The 22,073-nt window shown below is 37.0% G+C and overlaps 1 protein-coding gene across 4 annotated transcripts in view; it reads left to right on the top strand.

Moving 5' to 3' along the window:
• Positions 1-1,794: 1,794 nt before the first annotated feature.
• Positions 1,795-22,073, top strand: part of dlec1 (DLEC1 cilia and flagella associated protein) — a 26,133-nt gene continuing 5,854 nt past the window's right edge. The window contains exons 1-29 of one of the 4 annotated variants that reach the window (XR_007441420.1): positions 1,795-2,267; positions 3,205-3,345; positions 3,523-3,679; positions 4,206-4,316; positions 4,586-4,782; positions 5,311-5,522; positions 7,080-7,173; positions 7,725-7,812; positions 9,279-9,452; positions 10,416-10,552; positions 10,842-10,934; positions 11,311-11,401; positions 11,680-11,842; positions 13,026-13,218; positions 13,852-13,925; positions 14,036-14,198; positions 14,320-14,413; positions 15,694-15,824; positions 17,397-17,555; positions 17,809-17,939; positions 18,077-18,233; positions 18,725-18,835; positions 18,951-19,072; positions 19,740-19,925; positions 20,009-20,073; positions 20,174-20,325; positions 20,439-20,554; positions 21,093-21,163; positions 21,549-21,772. Coding sequence is in view for 3 of the 4 variants with exons in the window: in XM_007253571.4 (XP_007253633.3) it covers positions 2,196-2,267; positions 3,205-3,345; positions 3,523-3,679; positions 4,206-4,316; positions 4,586-4,782; positions 5,311-5,522; positions 7,080-7,173; positions 7,725-7,812; positions 9,279-9,452; positions 10,416-10,552; positions 10,842-10,934; positions 11,311-11,401; positions 11,680-11,842; positions 13,026-13,218; positions 13,852-13,925; positions 14,036-14,198; positions 14,320-14,413; positions 15,694-15,824; positions 17,397-17,555; positions 17,809-17,939; positions 18,077-18,233; positions 18,725-18,835; positions 18,951-19,072; positions 19,740-19,925; positions 20,009-20,073; positions 20,174-20,325; positions 20,439-20,554; positions 21,093-21,163; positions 21,549-21,772 (3,879 nt within the window). In the remaining variant the exon portion in view is untranslated. The remainder of the gene's footprint in view (positions 2,268-3,204; positions 3,346-3,522; positions 3,680-4,205; positions 4,317-4,585; positions 4,783-5,310; positions 5,523-7,079; positions 7,174-7,724; positions 7,813-9,278; positions 9,453-10,415; positions 10,553-10,841; positions 10,935-11,310; positions 11,402-11,679; positions 11,843-13,025; positions 13,219-13,851; positions 13,926-14,035; positions 14,199-14,319; positions 14,414-15,693; positions 15,825-17,396; positions 17,556-17,808; positions 17,940-18,076; positions 18,234-18,724; positions 18,836-18,950; positions 19,073-19,739; positions 19,926-20,008; positions 20,074-20,173; positions 20,326-20,438; positions 20,555-21,092; positions 21,164-21,548; positions 21,773-22,073) is intronic. The other 3 variants (XM_022683043.2, XM_022683042.2, XM_007253571.4) reach the window with 3 other exon arrangements.

Here is a 22,073-nt window from a genome sequence, read left to right as displayed (position 1 = left end):
TGAATGCAATTGCATTTTAATCGCATTTCCTTTAGAAAAGCTCCTTGTTGGTGTTAAATGTAAACTATTTGTTTTAAAGGTTTAAAGGGGACTTAATAGTGCACTTTGCCACTATTAATTTTTTTTGAATAACTTATTAAATTTGACTTTAAAAAATGTGATGTTAAATATGACCTGACTCAGAACGTTGCTTTCCCCTGTTTTGTTATCATTTTTGAAATGTGCTTATGTATATGTTACTTCCACTTTGTGCAGGTGACCGAGGCACATGAAGAGGATGTTATCATACCCGGAGTGTGAGATACCTGATTTGCTTGACATAATTTAATGAGTCACTTCTTAAGAAAGTTATCTATCTCTCACCTTTGCCCATAAGAAATGTGAGTAGAAGCGATATCATGTACAAGATAAAAATCTGAAATCTGAGAAATGATCAGAAATAGATCAACACGCTGTGACAGGCCCTAAAATTTAGAAAGAATTCCAGCTCAAAACAAGATTTTGCTGGTTGTTGTTCAAATGGTTTACGCTAGTCTTTCATGGTTATAGCACTTGAAAAGGTGCTTATCTATACAAAACATTCTTTATTCTTAAATATAAGCTTGTTAAATGGCTTTTTATCAGCACAGTGTGTTTTAAATTTGGTCATTTTTTGCAACTTGGGATGTCTGTACAGATATTACTTTAAAGTAGAGCTGGAGAATATATCATTATTGTATTGCATTGTGCTAAATTTATTTATCGCATCAACAACATTCTTATTGAGAATATCATCAGTACTTAAATAACCCTGACCAAAGTGTACATTTCATTACAGAGTGTGTAAAAATAAATCTATTAAATTGAATGATGTGCAGGAAAAGATTAACATAAATCACTGTATTATGCATGAGTTTATTTCAGTTTTTCATTTGGAGGTTTTAAGAACCTGCTACTCCTGTTGCATTTTGTCTGTGAGTCAAAAGCAATGAATACTGTGTATCATAAGACTGTCTTTAAATGTTGTTATAATATTTGGCCATATCAGTGCATTATATGTACAACCAGGATGGTAGCTTTTATACTGTTCATATAAATTTTGGAATTATATTGCATCAGTTAAAATATATACATTTTGGTCATATTGTCCAGCACTGCTAATAAAATTTAGGGTAAACATTTGCCGTTGTTTCTAATAATGTTTTCAGAAGACATGTTAAAAAAATATATTGTTCCACATATAAGCAACTATTCTGCTGACACAAAAGTCACACTTTTACTTGTATTAGTATATATGTAGTATTTTTGTGAGGATGACATTTTACTCTTTTTACCTGTCAGTCGATTTAGCAACTTTTGAGAACCATTTTGAGACCACTTCAGTGTCTGAATCAGTTTGTCTGATTTTGCTATTTATAGGTATATGTTTGAGTAAAATGAACATTGTTTTTTTTTTTTCTATAAATTACAGACAACATTTAAATTTAAAAATATTGTAATTTAGAGCAAGGAGAAATGGCTGAAATAATGAAAATAAAACATCTGTCAAACAGCTGTCAGACCTCAAAGTAAGCAAATAAGCAAAATAATGCAAAGAAAACAAGTTCATATTTATAAAGTTTTAAGAGTTCAGATATCAATATTTGGTAAAAATAACCCTGGTTTTTAATTACAGTTTCATGCATCTTGGCATGTTCTCCACCACCAGTCTTACACGCTTAAAGCTTTTGGATAACTTTATGCCACTCCTGGTGCACAAATTCAAGCAGTTCATTTTGATTTGATGACTTGGGATCATCCATCTTCCTCTTGATTATATTCAAGAGGCTTTCTATTTGGTAAAATCAAAGAAACTCATCATGTTTAAGTGACCTCTTTTTTCCAGAGCTGTATACAAAAATGAGTAAAAAAAGTCTAAAAGTGTTTATTGAACACTTAAAGAATTACTTAAGGGACATTCTAGACGATTTTCCTAAAGAAAGCACTTAGATATCACTTAACTTTACTAAAGGTGTTTTATAAAACCAGGCACTGGAGTGCACTGTCTCTTTAAGAGCGGTACTGTGTTACTATAGCAACGTCGTGTGTACAGACATATGGAGGTCCTTACAGAAATGAGGGGTTAATGAATATTGCAGTAAATATTCAGAGTTTCTGTGTATTAATTGAACTGTGAGAGTGAAATTAGGATATATCTGTGTTATACTGAGTCTAACATGCAGGAGGAACGTGTGACAGCTACACAGAATGACTGTATCAGACACAGACCAGCATCAGACCAAACTCAGGTAAGTTAAAATCCGGATTAAACTCACAGGCCTGAGTTTATAGTTTATATTAACACTATATTCATACAGGTATAATTGTGATCGGTTTTTATTACATAGAACGTTATATGTAATTAATAGCAGTTTTGATAATATGTAAGAGCTAAAGTTGTAGTCCAAAAGCTCCGCACTTCAGCACCACCGTCTGTGAGTAGACCGTACAAAAAACTACAAATCCCATGATGCATTAAAAAACTGGCTATCAGTTTAAGAGACGTTACATAATATTATTTACCATTGTAAATGAAAAGAGTAAACATGGAAATGTACATATTTTTTAAACTTAACTCAAATTACTTAACATTTTTAAGGCAACTAATTTCTTTAAATTATTTAAGTAAATTCAGCTTATCCAAGCTTACAGTGTGGAATGTTTTTGGGTTGTGGATGAAGTGAGGTGCTGATTATCCAACATTCTGACCTCACTGTTGTCACTGAATGCAGTGACAGCAGACCCTTACTTGCTCCAGTGAAAGCGTTCCCTAAACAGTAGAAACAGTTGCTCCAACACAATCAGGATACTTTATTTTTAAATACATTTTGTTTCATGAACAGGTGTCTCTGTATGCTTGCCTTTATTTTGTACTTTTGAAAATGAACCATAAATGTAAATTTTTTGCTTTAGGTTAATTTTGAAGGATGAAAGCCTAAATAAAAGGAGTGTGCATGTTGTACATGATTTTTAGTGTCAATCTGTATGAAATCTGTGTGGAAAATAGAAGCATTTTTTTGTGGCCCAAATTCATTTACAATCCAGGTTGAAAATGACAGCATTACAGTATTACAGATTTTTTATGGCATCTGGAAATGCAGCTTTGTATTTTTAAGTTGACATCTAAAGGCCTAAAATAACACAGTTTTGTGTCTAAATAATTAAGCATGCTTGTCTAATTGACAGGATATTTCTTCTATATTGGCAAATATATTCAAAGATCTGTACACTAATGAAGTGACTGGAAAAGACACTGTCACCAGTCTCACCAAAGCACGGAGAGAAGACAACAGCTACCAGGACAAATATGTGCAGGAGCTTCAACAGGTACTGTTTTAACTCAAGACTGGTCGCATCATCTCATCCTCTATACAGTTTTTAGGAAATCCTGCATGAAGTGCTCATTAATGCAGATGTTTTTTTAATAGTTGATTGTTTGTGTGTTGATGATTGACACCGTTATCTTCTCTCACATCTCTTGTTCTATCTACATTTCACACTCAGGTTCATTTGGAATACAGCAGGCGGATGAGGGATGCTGAAATGCTGGAGAAGCACATCAGTCAGGCCCGACGGCAGGCCAGCGATAAAGAAGAGCAAGCCCAGGCTAGCATCTTGGAGGAGGTGGGAGAGGCCTACCACCAGCTTTGCTTACCACTAGGTACCTTTTATTGTATATAATCACTGTAAAAAAGCTACTTGCCAAAAATAAGTATGAGATATATTAGTATAAAAACTACTAAAAAAACAAATTTATTTTATTCAGTAAATAAACTGAAAATGTTCAAAATCATTTATACATTGTATTATAATACATACATATTTTGTTTTTATTTTTTTTGGAAACATCAACTACAGTTTGGCACATAACACAGCAAGATACCATAAGAATGTCCATACTCCTTGAATCTTTAACGTTATTAGTTAATAAAAGATTCATATTTGTTATTGGGGTATAGTGATAAAATATATAGTCAACAACACAAAAATGCCTCTTATAATAACCAAAAGAAATCTTAAACCAAGCTTTGCTCTTCACAGCTAGCTTATAAAACAAATGCTTTTGTATAAACCTGTGGTTCTGCTGCTCTCAATGCTAATTGTACATATTTATTGGCAGAGGTTAAATGTGGAATGATGTGATTATCAGTGGGGCCTAAAATAATATATTTCTTGCTTTCCTGCAGTTAAGCCAGCCTTTCTGTGGTGTGTGGACAACGACCTTCTTAAACGTAACCACTTGATTTGTCCCCAGGACTGCATAACCGAGCAAGTCCCACTTATTAAAGCCCCAAAAGGTAATGTTGCATTCAGTTCTGCCCAAAAAATAACTCAGAATTTTGATTGCTGAAAAGTTTGTATAGTTTGAAGGATTCATTTTTGTCTTGTTTTTTATACACAGTAATATATTTGGATGTTCTGTTGTTTTCTAATAAAAAATGCAGTTTCTTGTAACCAAATATGTTTTATTTAAAATATGATTAATATTTTTTTAATTATTAATTTTAATATATTAAGTTATAAAATCTTAACAATGAAGTCATATTTTTTATCCCTTACATCACAGGAAAACCATCCACCCCTGGCTTTGCTCAACCAACTGTCTCATACAACAAGCATGTAGGCACCCAGCCGCAGGATGATGGCTACTCACCAGTCCCCCATTCTGACCTCACTATCCAGAGTGTGCTGGAACGCTCTGAGGAGACGCTCACTCTGTTCTCCTCAGAGGAGGCCAGCAGCACTGGGAGCATTCACTCACAGGTCAGTCAGCAGGGCAGGTTCTTTTACTTAAATTCACAGTTATACTTTTTCTCTCCTTGATGCGTTGTTAAATTAAAATACACTGTCATGAAAAATATATGAGTATCACGTGATTTTTACCATGCCCATGGAAGCTGTGGGTACATGGATGACCTGTGGGTTCAGTGAATGTACCTGTGAATTCTACCAGAATTACTTTTTGCATGGACAATTTTAGCCAGACACCGCTGGTCATGATAATTACCCCCCACTGCGCTGTCCACTGTGGTTGGTCTTCTATAATGTAATTTTACACTTCAGAAATGGAGTGAATGGAGAAATACTGTACATCTAACACCCACTATCAGGCCTTGCCATGAGCACACTGACCAGTGTTCAGCGTCACTCACATTTACTCACTCACAACTCATATATAACCTATACAGCTGTAAGCATTCCCAAGCCCTTCCTGTGGCAACACAAAATTCTTTAACAATGTATTAAACATACAGTTTGTCTTAATATTTCATCTCAATGTTTGTAACTCAGAAGGTGTCCCAGATGGATAAACACTCTTGGAAGTTAAAAGTGAGTGCTCAGAGTAAAGCGGAGGACAAGGCGGCTCTGCAGAAGCTTAGGAAACCTCAAAACTTCCTTCGCAACCCTCACTTCCAGCCCCTGAGTGGCCAGCGAGGGGGAGAATCTCTCATTGCGACCAAGAGGAGAGTACAGAGCGCACCAAACAAAAATAAGGAGTGCTGGTGAGTGGAAGCATGCAGTTTGGTAAATTCAAAATCTGTTTAAATTATTTTCAGATACCATTGGTGATGATTGCATACAAATATTTTTTTATGCATATACACAATCCAGCCAGAATATTATGACCACATTTTTGCTTCTACACTCTCTGTCCATATTTTCAGCTTCATTGAGCATATACTGTATAGGAGCATTTTGTAGGTTTATAATTATAGACTATAGTCCTTCTGTTTCTTTGCATACATTGTTATCCTCCTCTCACCCTGTTGGGTCATTCTCAGCACTGCAGTGACACTGACATAGTGGTGTTGAGTTAGGGTGTGCTGGAGTTTTTAAACATTGTGTTTTCTCACTGTCACCTCTATTAGACACTCCTACCTAGATACTCCACCAAATCTGTGGCTGCACAGTTTGTATTGGTCAACTTCAGTGGCCACAGGACTCTGCCCACAGGACTCTGCCCCCAGGACTGTTGTATAATTTTGACTTAACTGTGCATATTGGAATATATTAAATTGTAACCCCTGTCATGTGATACAAAGCATGTTGCAAAGTCCTTGTTAATACACAGTCTCAGCAATCAAATAAACTACATTAGTTCGCCTATTTTACTAGTCAGTTTATCTGCTTAACTAGTATACTATCATCTGACAACCCTCAAATTTTACATTACATTACATTACATTTGGCAGACGCTTTTGTCCAAAGCGACTTACAATAGTGAAGTACAAAGAGGTGTTAGGAGAGTAAGTGCTCTTTGAAGAGCTCTGTCTTCAGGAGTTTATTAAAGATAGTGAGAGATTCTCCTGATCTGGTAGTGGAAGGTAGTTAGTTAGAGGTGTTAGGAGAGTAGGTGCTCTTTGAAGAGCTCTGTCTTCAGGAGTTTCTTAAAGATAGCAAGAGATTCTCCTGATCTGGTAGTGGAAGGTAGTTTGTTCCACCATTGGGGAACTCTGTATGAGAACAGTCTGGATTGCTACGAGCAGCAACTGGTAGCCAATGGAGCTCAATGAGCAGCGGGGTGACATGCGCCCGTTTTGGCTGGTTGAAGAACAGACGTGCTGCTGCATTCTAAATGTCCTACGTACAGATAATAAATCTGAACAAAATTAGTTGTCCAGTTGTTCCGTAAGCTTATAGAACCACTGCAAGTAAAACACTTTGTATTTTACACAAAATACAGCATAATGGTGACATAAAAGGTCTAGTCATTTAATAGTGCAGATAAAATACTGAGTACTTCTTTGGATTAATTGCATATTTTTGTTTTCTCTCCAATAGACAAGACACATGTTTTTTCCCTGATGAACAGGAATAGTCTGTTTTCTCCAGCAACTTCAAAACAGCTGCTATGGATTTAATTACCATGGATGATTGACACAAACCAATTCATCTTTTGTTGATGGTCTGGGTTTTGATTGCATGTCAGTGCTCTGTAGAAGCAGCTTTATTTGCTTCTGCGCAACATGAAACCCTTCTGTTTCTTTACCCACAGCATTTGTTTGCGGGAAAATCTGCTAATAAAAAAGATCATTAGTTTCTCTCTCTGTCTCCTTCAGCAGCAGCAGCAGTCCTGAAGCTCCAGTGCCTGTTTTCATAGCCAGCCCACCTGTGGTGCTGTTTGATGACTATCGAGTTGGACAAGTCTATGAGGTACACAAAGGTTATATATTGAATGTTATAATGGACCTACAGTTTATGCCTGTAGTTATGCCTAGAATAATATAATAATATATAATAATATGACTAGAATACGAATTTGATTATTAATAGACTAGATTAGTCTAAATTAATAGTCTTATTAGTGTCTATTTACTTTACAGTATGATATAGCAAATAGCCAATGAGGGTGATAACAATTACTTGCAATTAGAAGATCGTTTCCCGTATAAACTAATTGATCCTTTACACAAAATACTAGCCAAGTTTACCAGAGTTAAATCAGTATGGATGTATTTTTTCTGTTTAAACTTATTTTATATCCTGCCCTTTTCACATATGTGAGCCATGAGTCACTATATCTTTTGCCACACCTAATTGCAGCTTAGCATAATTGCTTTTTAACTGTACACAGTACATTTGCCAGTTCTTATCTAACACTAATAGTGATTTAACACTGGTAAATATACTATATATTATACTTCAGGGCCATAATCTTATTGATAATTGTGTATAACATGAACTTGTGGTTGTGTCTCCTTTAGGCCACAGTTGAGCTAAGGAACATGACTGCAGCTAGCCGCCATGTGCGTGTGATCCCGCCCACCACTCCACACTTCTCTGTTGGTCTTGGTGAGTGTCCATCAGAACACAGTGACATCCCCATCCCAATGACATCAGTTGTCAGCAGGGCCAGGACAAGAGGAGACAATTGCTGATTAGAAAACAAAGGTTTACTGTACAGCAAGTAAACAAAAGACCAGCAATAAATAGACATACCATAACATAGAGCCAAAACTTGAGTCGGAGCCGGTACACGTTAAGATAAGCAGGTAAAAGAGAGTAGGCAAGAGAGTAGTCAAAGTAGAAAGCAAGGTTGGTAACTAAAGATCCACAACAGAACTAGAGGGCTAGGCAAGAGAGTAAACAAAGAGCAGAACCTGGTCGATAACAAGACGACAAGAGAAAGTAGGCAACCGTAACAGTTTTAGATACTAGAAGTTCTAGAAGTAGGTAGGCGAGGCCGAACGTTGCAGAGTCACACGAGTCATTGTAGTCCATTGACAGGAATTTGCTGGGAAATAGAGTTTTAAGGGGAAACATTGTCCTGAGCAGGCAGACTGACAGTGTCAGGGCTGAAAAAAGTCTCATTCTTAGTAGTTTATTAGGGAATTAAAAATTATAGACTGTCTGTCATTTTAAAAACTGCTGAAATACAATAGAATCAATAAACAATATTTAATTTAATAATTTATTTTTCATTATTATTTTATATTAAACTTGCTGAAAGGCATAACATGTACACTATTTAAAAAAGTGCTTCAAAAGGTTATTTGAGCGTTGCTATTAAAGAACCATACAATAGGCCATACTGTAGAACCTCATACAGACAATAAAAGTAATTGATCAATTAAATTTATAAAGAAGCTTTATATCAAATTCTTGCATTGCAAATTTGTCCATTGCAAAAGGGCCTCTTCATCAAGTACCAATAATTGTAAACAATATTATGGAAATAAAACAAGAGACCACTTAGAAATGATGAGTTTCTTTGATTTTACCAAATTAAAAACCTCTGGAATATAATCAAAATAAAGATGTATGATCATAAGCCATCAAACCAAACTGAACTGCTTAAATTTTTGCACCATGAGTGACATAAAGTTATCCAAAAGCAGTGTGTAAGACTGGTGGAGGAGAACATGCCAATATGCATGAAGACTGTGATTAAAAACCAGGGTTATTCCACCAACTAGTCTTAACTCTGAAAGGTCTGAAACTCTGCATCTTTTTGATAACCTATAAATATAAAACTGATTCAGAAACTGAAGTGTCTCTTAATTTTTTTCCAGGGCTGTATATGTATAAGGGGAAATATAGGTATGGAAGTATGTACATTTTATTCTGCACACTAGCAAGCCTATATAGCACATTAGATAATGATATTACATGAACAAAAATCTGTGTTGTATAGGCAACAATTGAATATTAATATCTTCTAACTAGTATGCAATCATCCATCTCTTTAGTCAGTATCACTGATCCTCTAGCTGTTCTTGCTCGATGAATGGTTCATTAACAGTACTGTGTGTCTACAGGACGATTTCCTGGTGATGGAGGGGTTGTAGCTCCAGGGATAAGTTGCCAGTACACGGTGCGCTTTGCCCCGGACAGTCTGGACGACTACGAGGATTTCCTGCTGGTGGAGACGCAGTCCCCTTTTCCCCTTGTTGTACCCCTGGAGGCCCGCAGACCTCCGCCAGTACTCACATGTAAGTTAGTTCATTTAGAATTTGACAAGTGAACTAAACTAAACTAAACAGCCCAGCAGACTAAGTTTCTAGGTGTGATGTCAGTCAACCCTGGCATCTGTTAGCTGTTGTATCAGAGCTGGGGAGCTGCGCTTTCCTCTGAGCCCGCTGGCTGCCCAGTGATGCTGCAACAGTGGCAGTTTATAAAGAGGCAATATATGACTTTTTCTGTATCGGATGCTATTAGATGCTAGTCTTCACCCTCCTATCACTGGAGGCATTTGCTAGTAATAGGGGAAGTTCATATGAACAGGTATTGAGTAATTGGTCTTCCAAATAGGGGAGAAAGTGGGGTTAAATTAGAACAAAAAAATCTTTTTATTTATAAAAAAACAGCCTATTTTGACAAAAACATTACACTTTGTCTGTCTTCTATGTTAATAGCGTGACACAAACTAACAAAATTTGATCAAATGAACTGAACTACAATTTGAGTTTGTCTGATCTGCCTCTTTTTAAAATTTTTTTACTAAACATTTCTCTGACTGTGAAATAGAACATTCATTACAAATATTAATTAATTAAACACATTGACTGAATTAAATAAGATAAATAATGAATAACGGGGGTCTCCTTCTTTAGCTCTACTTTACAAGTAAGGCTTTATGCTAAATGTTTGAAATCCTTCAGGATTTGATTGCTTTTAGCCAAGATAGCGTTAATGAGATTAGTTACAGATGTTAGATCCATCACAAAGGTATTAGATATCATTTCATTACCCAAGGTTCCACTGCTTCTCAGCCTCAGCTGAAGAGCTTTATTCTTTACTAGCTGATACTCTAAATTTATCTAATTTTTTTTATTTTTATTCAGATGTTACAAATCTTACAAGTGGTTCTGGGTATTTTGTTTTTATCTCTCTTAAAAGTGTTGTCTAATGAACGTCCTCTATCCATGTCTTTTTCCATGTCTCTGAATGTAAAGTGCCTGCTGTTCTGGACTTCGGCTACTGTCTGGTGGGAGGTGTGAAGTTTATGGAAGTTCTGTGTCGTAACGATGGACTGAGTGCTGGGACTTTTTGCATCATGCCCAAGCATCAGTGGCCTGCCTCCAGCCTCAGGGTAAATAAGCAACATCTATATCAAGCATGATTACACTATAGCACAAGACTATGATAATAGATTCATAGCAGGCTTTTTTGTTTGTTTTTTCCTGTTGCTATTTTCTGAGATGCATTGCATCCAAAATAATCACAATGCTGCAAATGTTGTGTATAAGCTATAACATTAAATCTAAAATTGTTCTAGATTGAAAATAATTTAATACAACCAAAACACATATAAATGTTCACCAATAGACAATACTAGGTTATTGCATTCATTGCAGTACTCATTCTCCATATACCTTCAGTCTGCAGTGAAGGCCAGCTTTGCAGAACAGCCTCCATTCGCAGTCAGCCCCTGTCTGTTTGCCTTGCTGCCTGGCCAGGCTGTGGTCATGGAGGTAAGAGCCCCAACACTCGGGTGAAATATTTATCATGCTTACGTAATGTTTTGTACTTTCTACTAAAGCACAATAAAATGTTATAATAAGTGATAAGTATTTAAGTAAAAAAGTATAAAATTACAATATTTGGGGAGAATAGTGAGAAATGTTTAATAGAACCAAAATAGCTGATTTTTCAGTGTACTATAAATATACTTTATGAATATTTTGGCATTATAGTCTAATCATATGCCACAGTCAATACATTAGTCTATTGGTTCTTGAAACTGTTGTACATGTATGTGTTTTATTACCCCAAGCTGCTAAATGACTAATGATCAGCCAGGCTGTTGTTGGTTGATTTAGCTTTATATTACTTTGCCCTACTTTTCAGGTTGTCTTTTTCCCAGCTGCTGCTGAAAGCTGTGCTCAAAGTTTCACCATTGTCTGTGATAACTGTCAGGTGAAGGATTTCACCATGCAAGGTAATTAAGTATTATAATATGCAGTATTCTTATAGCTCTAGTCATTAATATTTCAAAATTCATCTTAAAATCTATTTCCACCTCTTTTTATTGAGGTTGACAAATTATATACAAATATTGTAGCCCTTCATAGATTGACTGAGGGTAAAAAAACTCTTGAAGCGCTCTAAATCTCATTTTAGGAAAAACGAAAAAAACGTTCAGGATCAACTTCGACTATGTAACTCAGACTAATTTTGTTATTTAAATCATTGCTTGTGTTAACTGTGCTGTGGCAGGCATGGGTCAGTTAGTGATGCTGGAGCTGGTGGCGATGGAGGGTGGAGAGGATTTACCGGAGCTTGGTGAACTGCGTGACCTGACTGCTGATCATTTTGTAAGATTTGATCCAGCTAACCTGAATTCTATTTCACAGAAGAAACTCATCATCAAGAACAACACGTGAGCTCATTGTTCTTATTCACATCCTTAACCTATTAATGTCAACATTTATCCTGAATTTCAAATACAAATATTGTCATTTAGAGCATTTATTTGCAGAAAATGAGAAATAGCTGAAATAACAAAAAAGGTGCAGAGCTTTCAAACCTAAAATGTTAGCTAAAAGGTGGTGGTGTGTGGAGCAATATGAATGGATCAGACACAGCAGTGCTGCTGAAGTTTTTAAACTCTGTGTCCACTTACTATCCTCTATATTTATTTACTTACTTACTTACAATTACACTTATACAGCACATTTCTGACACTTAAGGAACTTAAGGGCGCTTACAATTACATTCAACACACACCGGTGAAAAGCAGCAGCCAATTGCTCACAGCATACTCTCAACTGGAACAACCGTCCATCTGAAGGACTGCATCGGGCACTGAGGAGTTGACCCAGCACAGAGTGCCAAACCATATTTGGGCATACAGTCACACACACACACATTCACACACAAGTATCCATTCTGAGCAATTCAGAATATTCAGTTTACCTGATCTCCATGTTTTTAGACTGTGGGAAGAAAACCGGAGTTCCCAAAGGAAACCCACGCAGACACAGGGAAAACATGGAAACTCCTCACAGATCGGGACTTGAACCCAAGACCCCAGTGCTGGAAGGCAAACATGCAAACCACTAAGCCACTGTGCCGTCTGTTCCACCTTGTAGATTAAGTCAATAACAGAAGCTCTGAATCTGAGTTTGCAGAGTTTGTGTTGGTCACCCTATAGTAAGTCATCAATGCTCACAGGACGCTGTCCACAGCCCATCAGTGAAACTGAGGTGGTTAAAAACCCCAGCAGCACTGCTGTTTTTAATCCACTCGTACCAACACAACACACACTAACACCTCATACACCACCACCATGTCAATCAGTGTCACTGCAGTGCTGAGAATAATGACCCATCACCCAAATAATAGCTGCTCTGTGTGGTGGTCCTGTGAGATCCTGACCATCTTGAATATCTGGGTAAAAGGAGGATAATAAAATATGCAGAGGAACTGAAAGACTATAGTTGGTCATCTCAGAACTACACAGTACTCCTACAGTATATGCTCAGCAGACAGTAAGTGCAGAAAAATGTAGGTAATCATAATATTCTGACTTGACTGTGTATGTTTGGTATGGTGTGTGACAGACATCTGGAGCTGCCTTTCCAGTGGTGTATTATGAAGCCCAACCTGCAGCCCCTGTTACCTGGAGAGACTCCAGATCCGTCTGGCATTCAGCATCACCTTTCCACAGACAACTGCTTCAGCATCAGTCCTGAGGTTGGCATGCTGGATCCTGCGCAGGAGCATGTGTTTCTGCTATCATACCACCCAGAACAGGTATTGTTTAATTAACTGTAGAAAAATGATAAAATTAATTTTTAAGTGTATTATTAACATATGCTGCTGTTTAATTTTGTCCTTAATAAAACATCTTTGAAGATGAATGTATACAATCATTGGACTATGTTAGTATATAGTAGAGCATTTATTTGCAGAAAATGAGAAATGGCTGAACTTACAAAAAAGATGCAGAGCTTTCAGACCTCACAGTTTTCATGCATCTTGGCATGTTCTCCTCCACCAGTCTTACACACTGCTTTTGGATAACTTTATGCCACTTCTAAAAAGATGCCACTTTCTAAAGAAAATATTCAAGCAGTTCAGTTTGGTTTAATGGCTTGTGATCATCCATCTTCCTCTTGATTGTATTCTAGAGGTTTCTTAGTTTGATACAATCAAAGAAAGTAATAATTTTTAAGTGTTTTTATTTTTTTTTCCCCAGAGCTGTATAAAAAAAATTGGAAAAAAGAAAAAAAAAAAGATTGTAAAAATCACTATAAACCAAGCATTGCATTATATTATTTTTTATTTCATTTACTCTTGTTACCCAATACTTTTTATGTTAAATAAAACTCAAACATTGTTATTTAAATTGTACGAGGTGTGTGTTGACTTCTCTTTTTCTCTTAGCTCATGGATTATCACAGTGTCTGTCGACTAGTCATACGGGATGTCCCAGACATGCAGAACATCTATGAAGATGGGTAAACAACAGATCATTATTATTTTACTGTATTTTGTGATGATTTAGTATTTATTATGTTTTTATCTCTGACTTAAGTTCCTAACATAGTATTTTTCTGTGTATTAACAGTGGATCTCAGCAGCTGGACATGATTCCGAAGGTGGGTGATGCCATTGTGATGGAAATCGATGTGAAAGGCTCCACTGAGCCCTATAAGATCCTACTGGAGCCATATGCCCTGATCATACCGGGTGAAACATACATACACACAACCATCCGCAAGAGCTTTAAGGTAACAAGCAGTTCAGAGGCCTCTTAACAATCACTAGTGATGAGAGTTATAGAACAAGTTGTTCTTTCTGAGAAGCTGAGTCTTTTTTGTTTGTGTGTGTGTCTCTATATGTGTGTGCCAGATGTGGAATCACAGCAAGTCAGCCATTTGTTTTGAATGGGAGCGTATCAGTGACCACCACATTATCGAGGTTGAACCTTCATCAGGTGAAATAGGTGAGAAAATCATCTTAATAATTGATCCATCCAAATGTATCAGACTTTTTCAAGAGTAGTTGAACATTTACAGCACAGTGTAGTGAATTAAATACAGTAGATAGAAGCAGCCCAAGTGGCAGACCCCTCTCACTGTGGTGTAGAACTGAAAGGTTCAAAATATCCTTCAAAAATTGCTGCTATAAGTAAGTAAGTAAGTATTTATTCATATAGCACTTTTCTAAGCAAAGCTACAAAGTGCTTCAAATGCAATACAATAAACATAAAATAATAAAACAATATACTTACACCATAAAATCATAAAAGTAACCCCATCCATGAGCTGAACAAAAACAGAAAACATCAACAATGTCCACACTCAAAGGCTAATGTGTACAGATGTGTTTTAAGTCACTTTTTAAAGATCTCTTTTGACCCAGCAAGTCTTTCCACAGTGTTCCACAGTTCTGATGCATACACAGAAAAAGCTTAATCTCCTTTACGTTTCTGCTTCGTCCTTGGGGCTACTAAAAGCCCTGACTGACTGACTGACCTCAGTACTTTGGCACTAGATTATGGCACTAAAAGCTCAGAGATATTTTTTGCCTCAGCATCGTGCATCGCCTGATATGTTAAAATCAGTAGTTTAAACAAAATTCTAAAGCAACATAGAGATGCCAATGTAGAGATGGCAGCACAGGAGTGACATGCTTCCTTCGTTTAGTCCCAGTCAGAACTCTAGCGGCTGCATTCCGGACCAGCTTCAGCCGAGCCATTTCTCTCTGACTAAGACATGTAAATAGCGCATTACAATAATCAAGGCATGTTGATACAAAAGCATGAATAATCCTCTCTGTGTCCTGAAAGAAAAGCATTTTTCTGATTTTGACTGATTTTGAATTTAGCTCAGAATCAAAAATTATACCAAGGTTTCTGGGATATGGATTTGTCTGTAAAGCCCATCCAAGACTGTATAATGTCAGCTATTGACAGTGTACTTTGTTATTACTCTGTTTTATCATCATTATTAGTTGTCTTCTTTTCTGTGATATACTTACAGTACAGTACAGTATAAAAACTGTATACTTGTGTGCAGTTTTTTGGTATATGTTTGGTGCTGGACAAATAAATGTCCCCACCGGGGATTAATAAAGTCAAGTCAAGTCAGTGCAGTGAATTAAATATAGTAATTATTATATGGTGTGAATTTTTTTTTCACACTGTAATTTTGTTTTTTTGCTTTGATTTAAGCACTATTTCATCCTGTTCATTAATCCCTTATCATGTATGTTTTTTTGTAGAAATGAATGAATGTTTTGACATGGATCTGATTTTGACTGGGGGCCAACCAGGTCACTTTGCCACCACACTCCAGTGTCATGTTAAGCACCACCCCAATCCCATAGGTCTGCCCATCGAGGCCACGTTTAAGGTGAGTGCTTCTGTCAGTCACTTCCAATTACCAATCTGTCAATAAATAGCTTGCCCTGTCTCCATTTAGATGCCACAATTTGGATTAGGTATCTTCTCAAAATTTTTGGATACCTATACGATACTTTGAATTTGATACCGAAGCTATTTTTGGATATCTTTTTCTAAACTGTAACAAACAAATAGCGTACGAGTAGTATTTTTTAACCTTACTGTGTGCATACTTTGTATTTGGCACATTTATGTGCGTTTAATGCAAAATATCAAAAATAAGCACCAATTGTTTTTAAGACTTGGTGGCTGAATTTTAGAACCCAGCTCTAGCCACAATACTTCTCTTTCTTTTCTGAGACCAATATGAAAATTCAAAAGCCAATCCAATATTTGTTTAACACTTCTGAACTTTAAAAAGAGCTGTTTTCAGTTGGAACTGTTTATTCCAGGGGAACACCTGACAATCATATTGAACCTACTGTACTCAAAAACTAGCTAACCCACAGGAAGAAAGAAACAAAAAGCAACCAAACAAATCTACAAAACATCACAGTGTGTAGTGTGTGCTGTTTCAGGGTAAGTTTTTATAGGACTAGATCAGATTCAGATCTCTTTTTTCCTTCAGTATCTGATGTTGTATGTGTATAAAATTGGCCTGATGCCCACTGATATGAAATGTTATGTTGTGTGTTATTTTGTATCAGTTGTCTTATCTCAAAGACTCTTTCCCCTGGCTTTGCTAGCTATAGTACAGGGCCATGTGCCATGTGCTGACTTTTGGACCGGCCAATTCCAAGCCTCTCTAAGCTCCACCCCTTACCTGATTCTAATCAGAAGGCATGCCTGATTGTAGTGGAGCTCATTAGTTTGTGTTATAAAACCTCCTGCTTTGCAAGGCCTCTCTGAAAATCCATTATCATATCAGAGCTCTGAGCTGTGTTCTGTGTGACTGGTATTGGTATCGAGTTGGCATCAATATCGTCAGATACCTAAGATTGTAGTATCAGTATCGGACATGGGGAGTGGTATTGTGGCACCCCAATATACAGTAACATTTCTAACTCAAAGTTTTTCTTTTTTTTATCCTGTACTGTAAATGAATACTGAATTAATCCAGACAACAAAGGAACACATACTGAAACATACAGTTAAGCTTATGAAGAAAAAAAAAAGAATATTAGGTAAAGCATTTAGGTGGGCTCTTATCTCAAATGCATTAAGAGGCAAGAAATTCAAGTAATTAACTCTTGACAAGTTCAGCACAGCTGTTAACTGAACGCCATTCCAAGATAACTTTACCACATAAAGCTGACTGAGAAAATCTCGCCAAGATGTGCAAAACTGTCATTTAAGCAAGAGGCGCATACAGAATCTAAAATATGAAACACGCTTATTTTGTTTACTAAATAATTCCATATGTTTTCTTCATGGTTTGGATGACTTGGTTATTATTAATATACAATGCAAAAAAAAAAAAATAGTGGAAAAAAACACAGAATTTAAGGTGTGTCCAAACTTTTGGCTGGTACTGCATTTAAACTTAAACCAACACTTTCTGTGTTTTTATGCTGTGTTTCAGGGACCCCAGCTTACTCTGAGCGTACCCAGTCTGGACCTTGGGCTGCTGCAGCTGGGACAGGAGGTCTGCTCCACCATCCTAATCAGCAACAATAGCCCATTAGAGGCCCAGTGGAGCCTGAGAAAGCTGCCTAGTGACCCTACAGTCAACTTTAGACAGGTACCCTATCTAATACGTAGCCTCTTCCCATAGCATCAGACTAAGATGCTGTTCTGAACTCTTCAGTTTAATCATTCTTTGTCTAATATTGATAATAATTTCTTCAACAAAAATTGTTTTTAAATTAGTAGTTCTAAAATAGCCTTTCAATTATTACAGTAACCCAGTCAGTCTCTGCAATCCTATTTTATGTCAGTTCTATGTGATATAATAAACAATATTCTTGTGAATATGTGTATATTGTATGTTACAGGTGAAGATAAATCCTAGTGAGGGGGTCCTGCCTCCTCTGGCTTCCTGCAGTGTGGATGTGTGTTTCAGAGCTGTGTGCTGTCAAAGCTTTGAGGGTGTCCTACAGCTCAGTGTGCTGGATGGCACTGGATGGTGAGAAATTAGAATATCTAGAAATCTGGGCATTTTTATTCACTGTACATGTGTTTTGACTCGTTGTTGGTGTGTGTATGTGTTTGGACGCATCTCGTTGTTGGTGTGTGTATGTGTTTGTGTGTTTTTTTTCTCAGCTTTCTTTCTGTACGAGCAGATGTTCAGTCTCCTCAGGTGTGTTTGCTGTGCTGTGAGCTGCTGCTGACCGACGTGTATGTAGGAGTTGCTCAGAGTAACAAAGTTACCTTGTTTAATCAGACTCTGCTGCCTGCACACTTCACATGGAGTAATCAGGTAAGACAACAAAGACTACAGCGGGTTTTACCACAGAACCAAAATGCCACAGTCTTTACAGGCCTCAAAGTGCTCTAAAGGCCTGTGATTGCTCTACTGGGCTATGCTGAGTTGCCAGGTTTGCGGTTTTCCACGACTGTTTGAAAAACCAGTCATGGTGAAAATTTAGGGGTGGTGGGTTGTGTTTTTTGGGCTTCATACAATCATAGTTGTTTTGCCATTTGCTTCAAATGTGTGACAGACATATATATTTGGGCTAGTTTAAGCTTCTGACTTTAGGCTGGATATTTTTGTTGGACCTGGCAACCCAACTCTACCGGCCCAAGAGTGCTCAATGGGCCCGAGAGTGTTGTATTGGCCCAAGAGTGTTCATTGTTCTTTTGTCAAACCTAATATATTGCATTTGGCATGTCCTAATGTGATGTTTTGAACATCTTACAGCTAAATAAAGAATGATTCTATGTGCTTTTCTCCTCATGACTGGTTCTCAGCTCCACGGTCCTCAGGCTCATCTTTGCTCTGCCAGCTTTACTCCAGCATCTGGCACTCTGGAACCCAACACCCAGATGGAGATCAGTGTCTCCTTTACCGCACACACTGATGCAAGTACCTGTGTCACGCAGAACACTGTTAGAATTGGGATTTTGAAAATAAAATGTCCTGTGTATTCCTTCACAGAACACCATAATATGTGTGTGTGTGTGTGTTTGTATGCAGGAGGAGTTGAGTGAGGTAACTGCTGTCTGTGAGGTGGAGGGTATGAAGAAGCCTGTAGTGCTAGAATTCTCTGCCAAAGCAAAGCGACTGAGTGTGTCCTACTCTTTGCCTGATACTGACTGGTACGTTCCTTATTTTTCTTTTTCCGTTGAGCTCCATGACATGTGTTGTTTTAGTGAAGCTTTCACACCTGCATTCTTTAGTCAGACTCAAATTCTTTTTCACATTTGAAACATTAATGTGGGCAGGTATGAAATGAGTGGTGAGAATATGATCCAAACTTGATCTGCCCCAACTTTCAACCGTTTACAGATTATTCTTATTGCAGCCATCAACAATTGCCATCCTTATGCCATGTTAAACGGCCCAGAAATATGCACTTTTCCAGAACAAAAGGACTTTCTTTCTGTATTTACTTTCTTGCTCCTACTCCAGAGGGGTCTGACCAGTAATCAGAAAGAATGTTCTAATTCTAATGTTTTACTTCTAAGGGGTGAAAGCAAATTATCGTTCTCCAATGAAAAATAAGTATGTTGATTTTTCGTTTATTTTTAGTTCAATGCATTTATTTTTAGTTTAAAGGCACAAACGGTCCCCTTGCACTGAGTCATGTCACACTGTGACATTCTTGATAAATGGACCAATAGCATTTCTCAAAAATTACCTGAAATAAACTCTTTTGTTATAGTGACTTCTGTTGAATATTTAGAAGGTTTTTACCTCTCTCCTGTAAAGTTACTGATTGGGAGATTTGTGAATTAATGAAGTTATTGTCTGTCATGTCCTCAGTGCTGGTTCAGATGTTGTTGGCCAGCAGTCAGTTATACTGGACTTCACTGAAGATCAAGCAGTCCTTATTGGTAAATCAGTCACCCGACAGCTGATGGTAACCAATCACACTGCGATTGCAGCCCCTTTTACCATGGCTGCAAATGTCTTTACTGGACGCTGTCCATTACAATCAGTCAGAAAAAGGTAGAAGTTTAGCTTATTTTATTACAGAATTTATGATACAGAAGCTACTTGATGGTTAATTGTGGTTAAATTTGCTCCTTCAGAGAGATTGTGAGAATGCCCTTCCATGAAATGCAAGCAAAGAAAATAGAGGAGAAGGAATATGAAGGTAAACGCATGAATGTTCAGCTTTAGTTTAATGTTTCTGTGGTAGTAAGTTCTGAGAAACTTGTGAATGAATATGCTGCCTGTGTGTTTTTATGTTGCAGAGTTTGTCAGTGGTCTTCTTGCTCATGGGAAAGGGGCAGCTTTCTTTACTGAGCCTGAAAGTGGGACACTTGGGCCGTTTGAATCCGCAATAATCAACATCACTGCTTTTAACAACATGTGGGGCACTTATGAGGATCACCTCATCTGCCAAGTACATAGAAAACATATGAATATATAGTAATTTATAGTAATTTTAATGCACATTATTGTTTCCCGTACACATTAAGAAAGAGGCTGTTCTGCCATTGATATCTCTTTGTAAAGGTTGGTGATCTGGACCCAGTGCTTATTCCAATGAGACTGTCTGTAAGAGGCTGTCCTATCCACTTCCAAATGATTGGACCACAGCCTGACAATCAGAACCAAGGTCCAATCATACGGTAAAGATTTACAGTACAAACATTTTTATAACCGATAATGGTAGAGCAATATTGAGGAGGATGGAGTACATGAAGTAAAAACATGTACCTTTTAAATATGTAAACCAGGTTTGAGAAATTCCCATTTTCCCATAACATCTGATTCTATTACTTTTACACAAATCTACAGAATTTCTCCATATTTACCTGTATGATTCAGTACGACAAAATTATTGTGTTTTTGATATTGATTTATGCATAGAATTTACCTCAGTTTTAATCGATTACATTATCGATGCTATTATTTTGGTGGCTGTAATAGAGCACCATTTTAATGCAGATAAACAACTTACAGTGAGAGATATCCTAGCTAAAGTACAGCCTTCACACCATGTGGTTAGTTTTAGCCATGTATTACATCTAATCCAGCTTATATAATTTATTAGTTTGATGCACTGACCTGTATCATTGTTAAATATCCACCCAATATAACAGTGACATAAAAATGGAGTTTTTTTTTGTTAACTGGCTCATTTTTAACAAGCGTCTGATTCCACAGGTTTGGAACGCACGTTTCTGAAGGAGATACAGTGTCTCGATTGCTCCGTTTAAACAACACCAGCCCATATGGTAGGACATGTGATTGATTATATTTCATCATGTGCAAAAGTTTGTACACACACCTCTGTTTAAATGACATGTTTTGCTGAGTCTCTATATGAAAATAAGTGAATAAGTCTCATTATCCTGCACATTTTAGAGCCCAGTTTTTATTTATTTGAATATTCTTTATAATGATTATGTTGTAATAATAACATATCTTAGAAACATACTTTTATTTTTGTTAAAGATAAAATACTATAAACAAAATATATAAAAGTCATTTAAATGGGGCTGCTCACATACTTTTGCACAAAACAGTATTTATTTAGTTTAATTTTCATGCTGATTTAGCTATAACTATAAAAACTCTAACTTGTTTACATACATTAACGTTTCTTTTCTTCCCGCTCAGATATCCGTATGGACTGGCTGACCTACAATAAGGAGTCTGAAGATGGGAAGCTGATTGATTTGATTGTGGCATATGGTGAACCTTTTCCTCTTAAAGATGCTGATGGCAATGAGGTTGTGGGTGGGCTGGAGGCTAGCATGGCATTCCCACCCCCGTGGGGTCAAAGCCACACCCCCAGCACAGACAGAACCAGCTCCTCTCTCAGAACCAGATCAGGCTGTTCGGTAAGCAAATGACTTGTGAATTGTGTATTGTGTAACAAAGTATTATTTGAAAATTTGGGCTCGCTCTAAGCATTGGCCCATCATTCAGTTATTTCTCAGATATGTTTATGCTCATGGGCATGTCACAGATGGCACAAGGGGCAGGTGATGGGGTTATGTTCTCACACTAATGCAAATGTGAACTTTTCAAATCATACTGCTTAATTTCTTCAGGGGAAATCTATGTTACCCAACAATATAATTTTTTTTTGCTTTCATATTTCTTTGTATATTACATATAATGTGGTTGAAATGCTATCAT

Source organism: Astyanax mexicanus, chromosome 1, assembly GCF_023375975.1.
Source record: "Astyanax mexicanus isolate ESR-SI-001 chromosome 1, AstMex3_surface, whole genome shotgun sequence".
Classification (NCBI taxonomy): domain Eukaryota; kingdom Metazoa; phylum Chordata; class Actinopteri; order Characiformes; family Acestrorhamphidae; genus Astyanax; species Astyanax mexicanus.
Note: the sequence above shows the minus strand (reverse complement) of the source record. Positions and strands in the feature narration are given on the sequence as shown.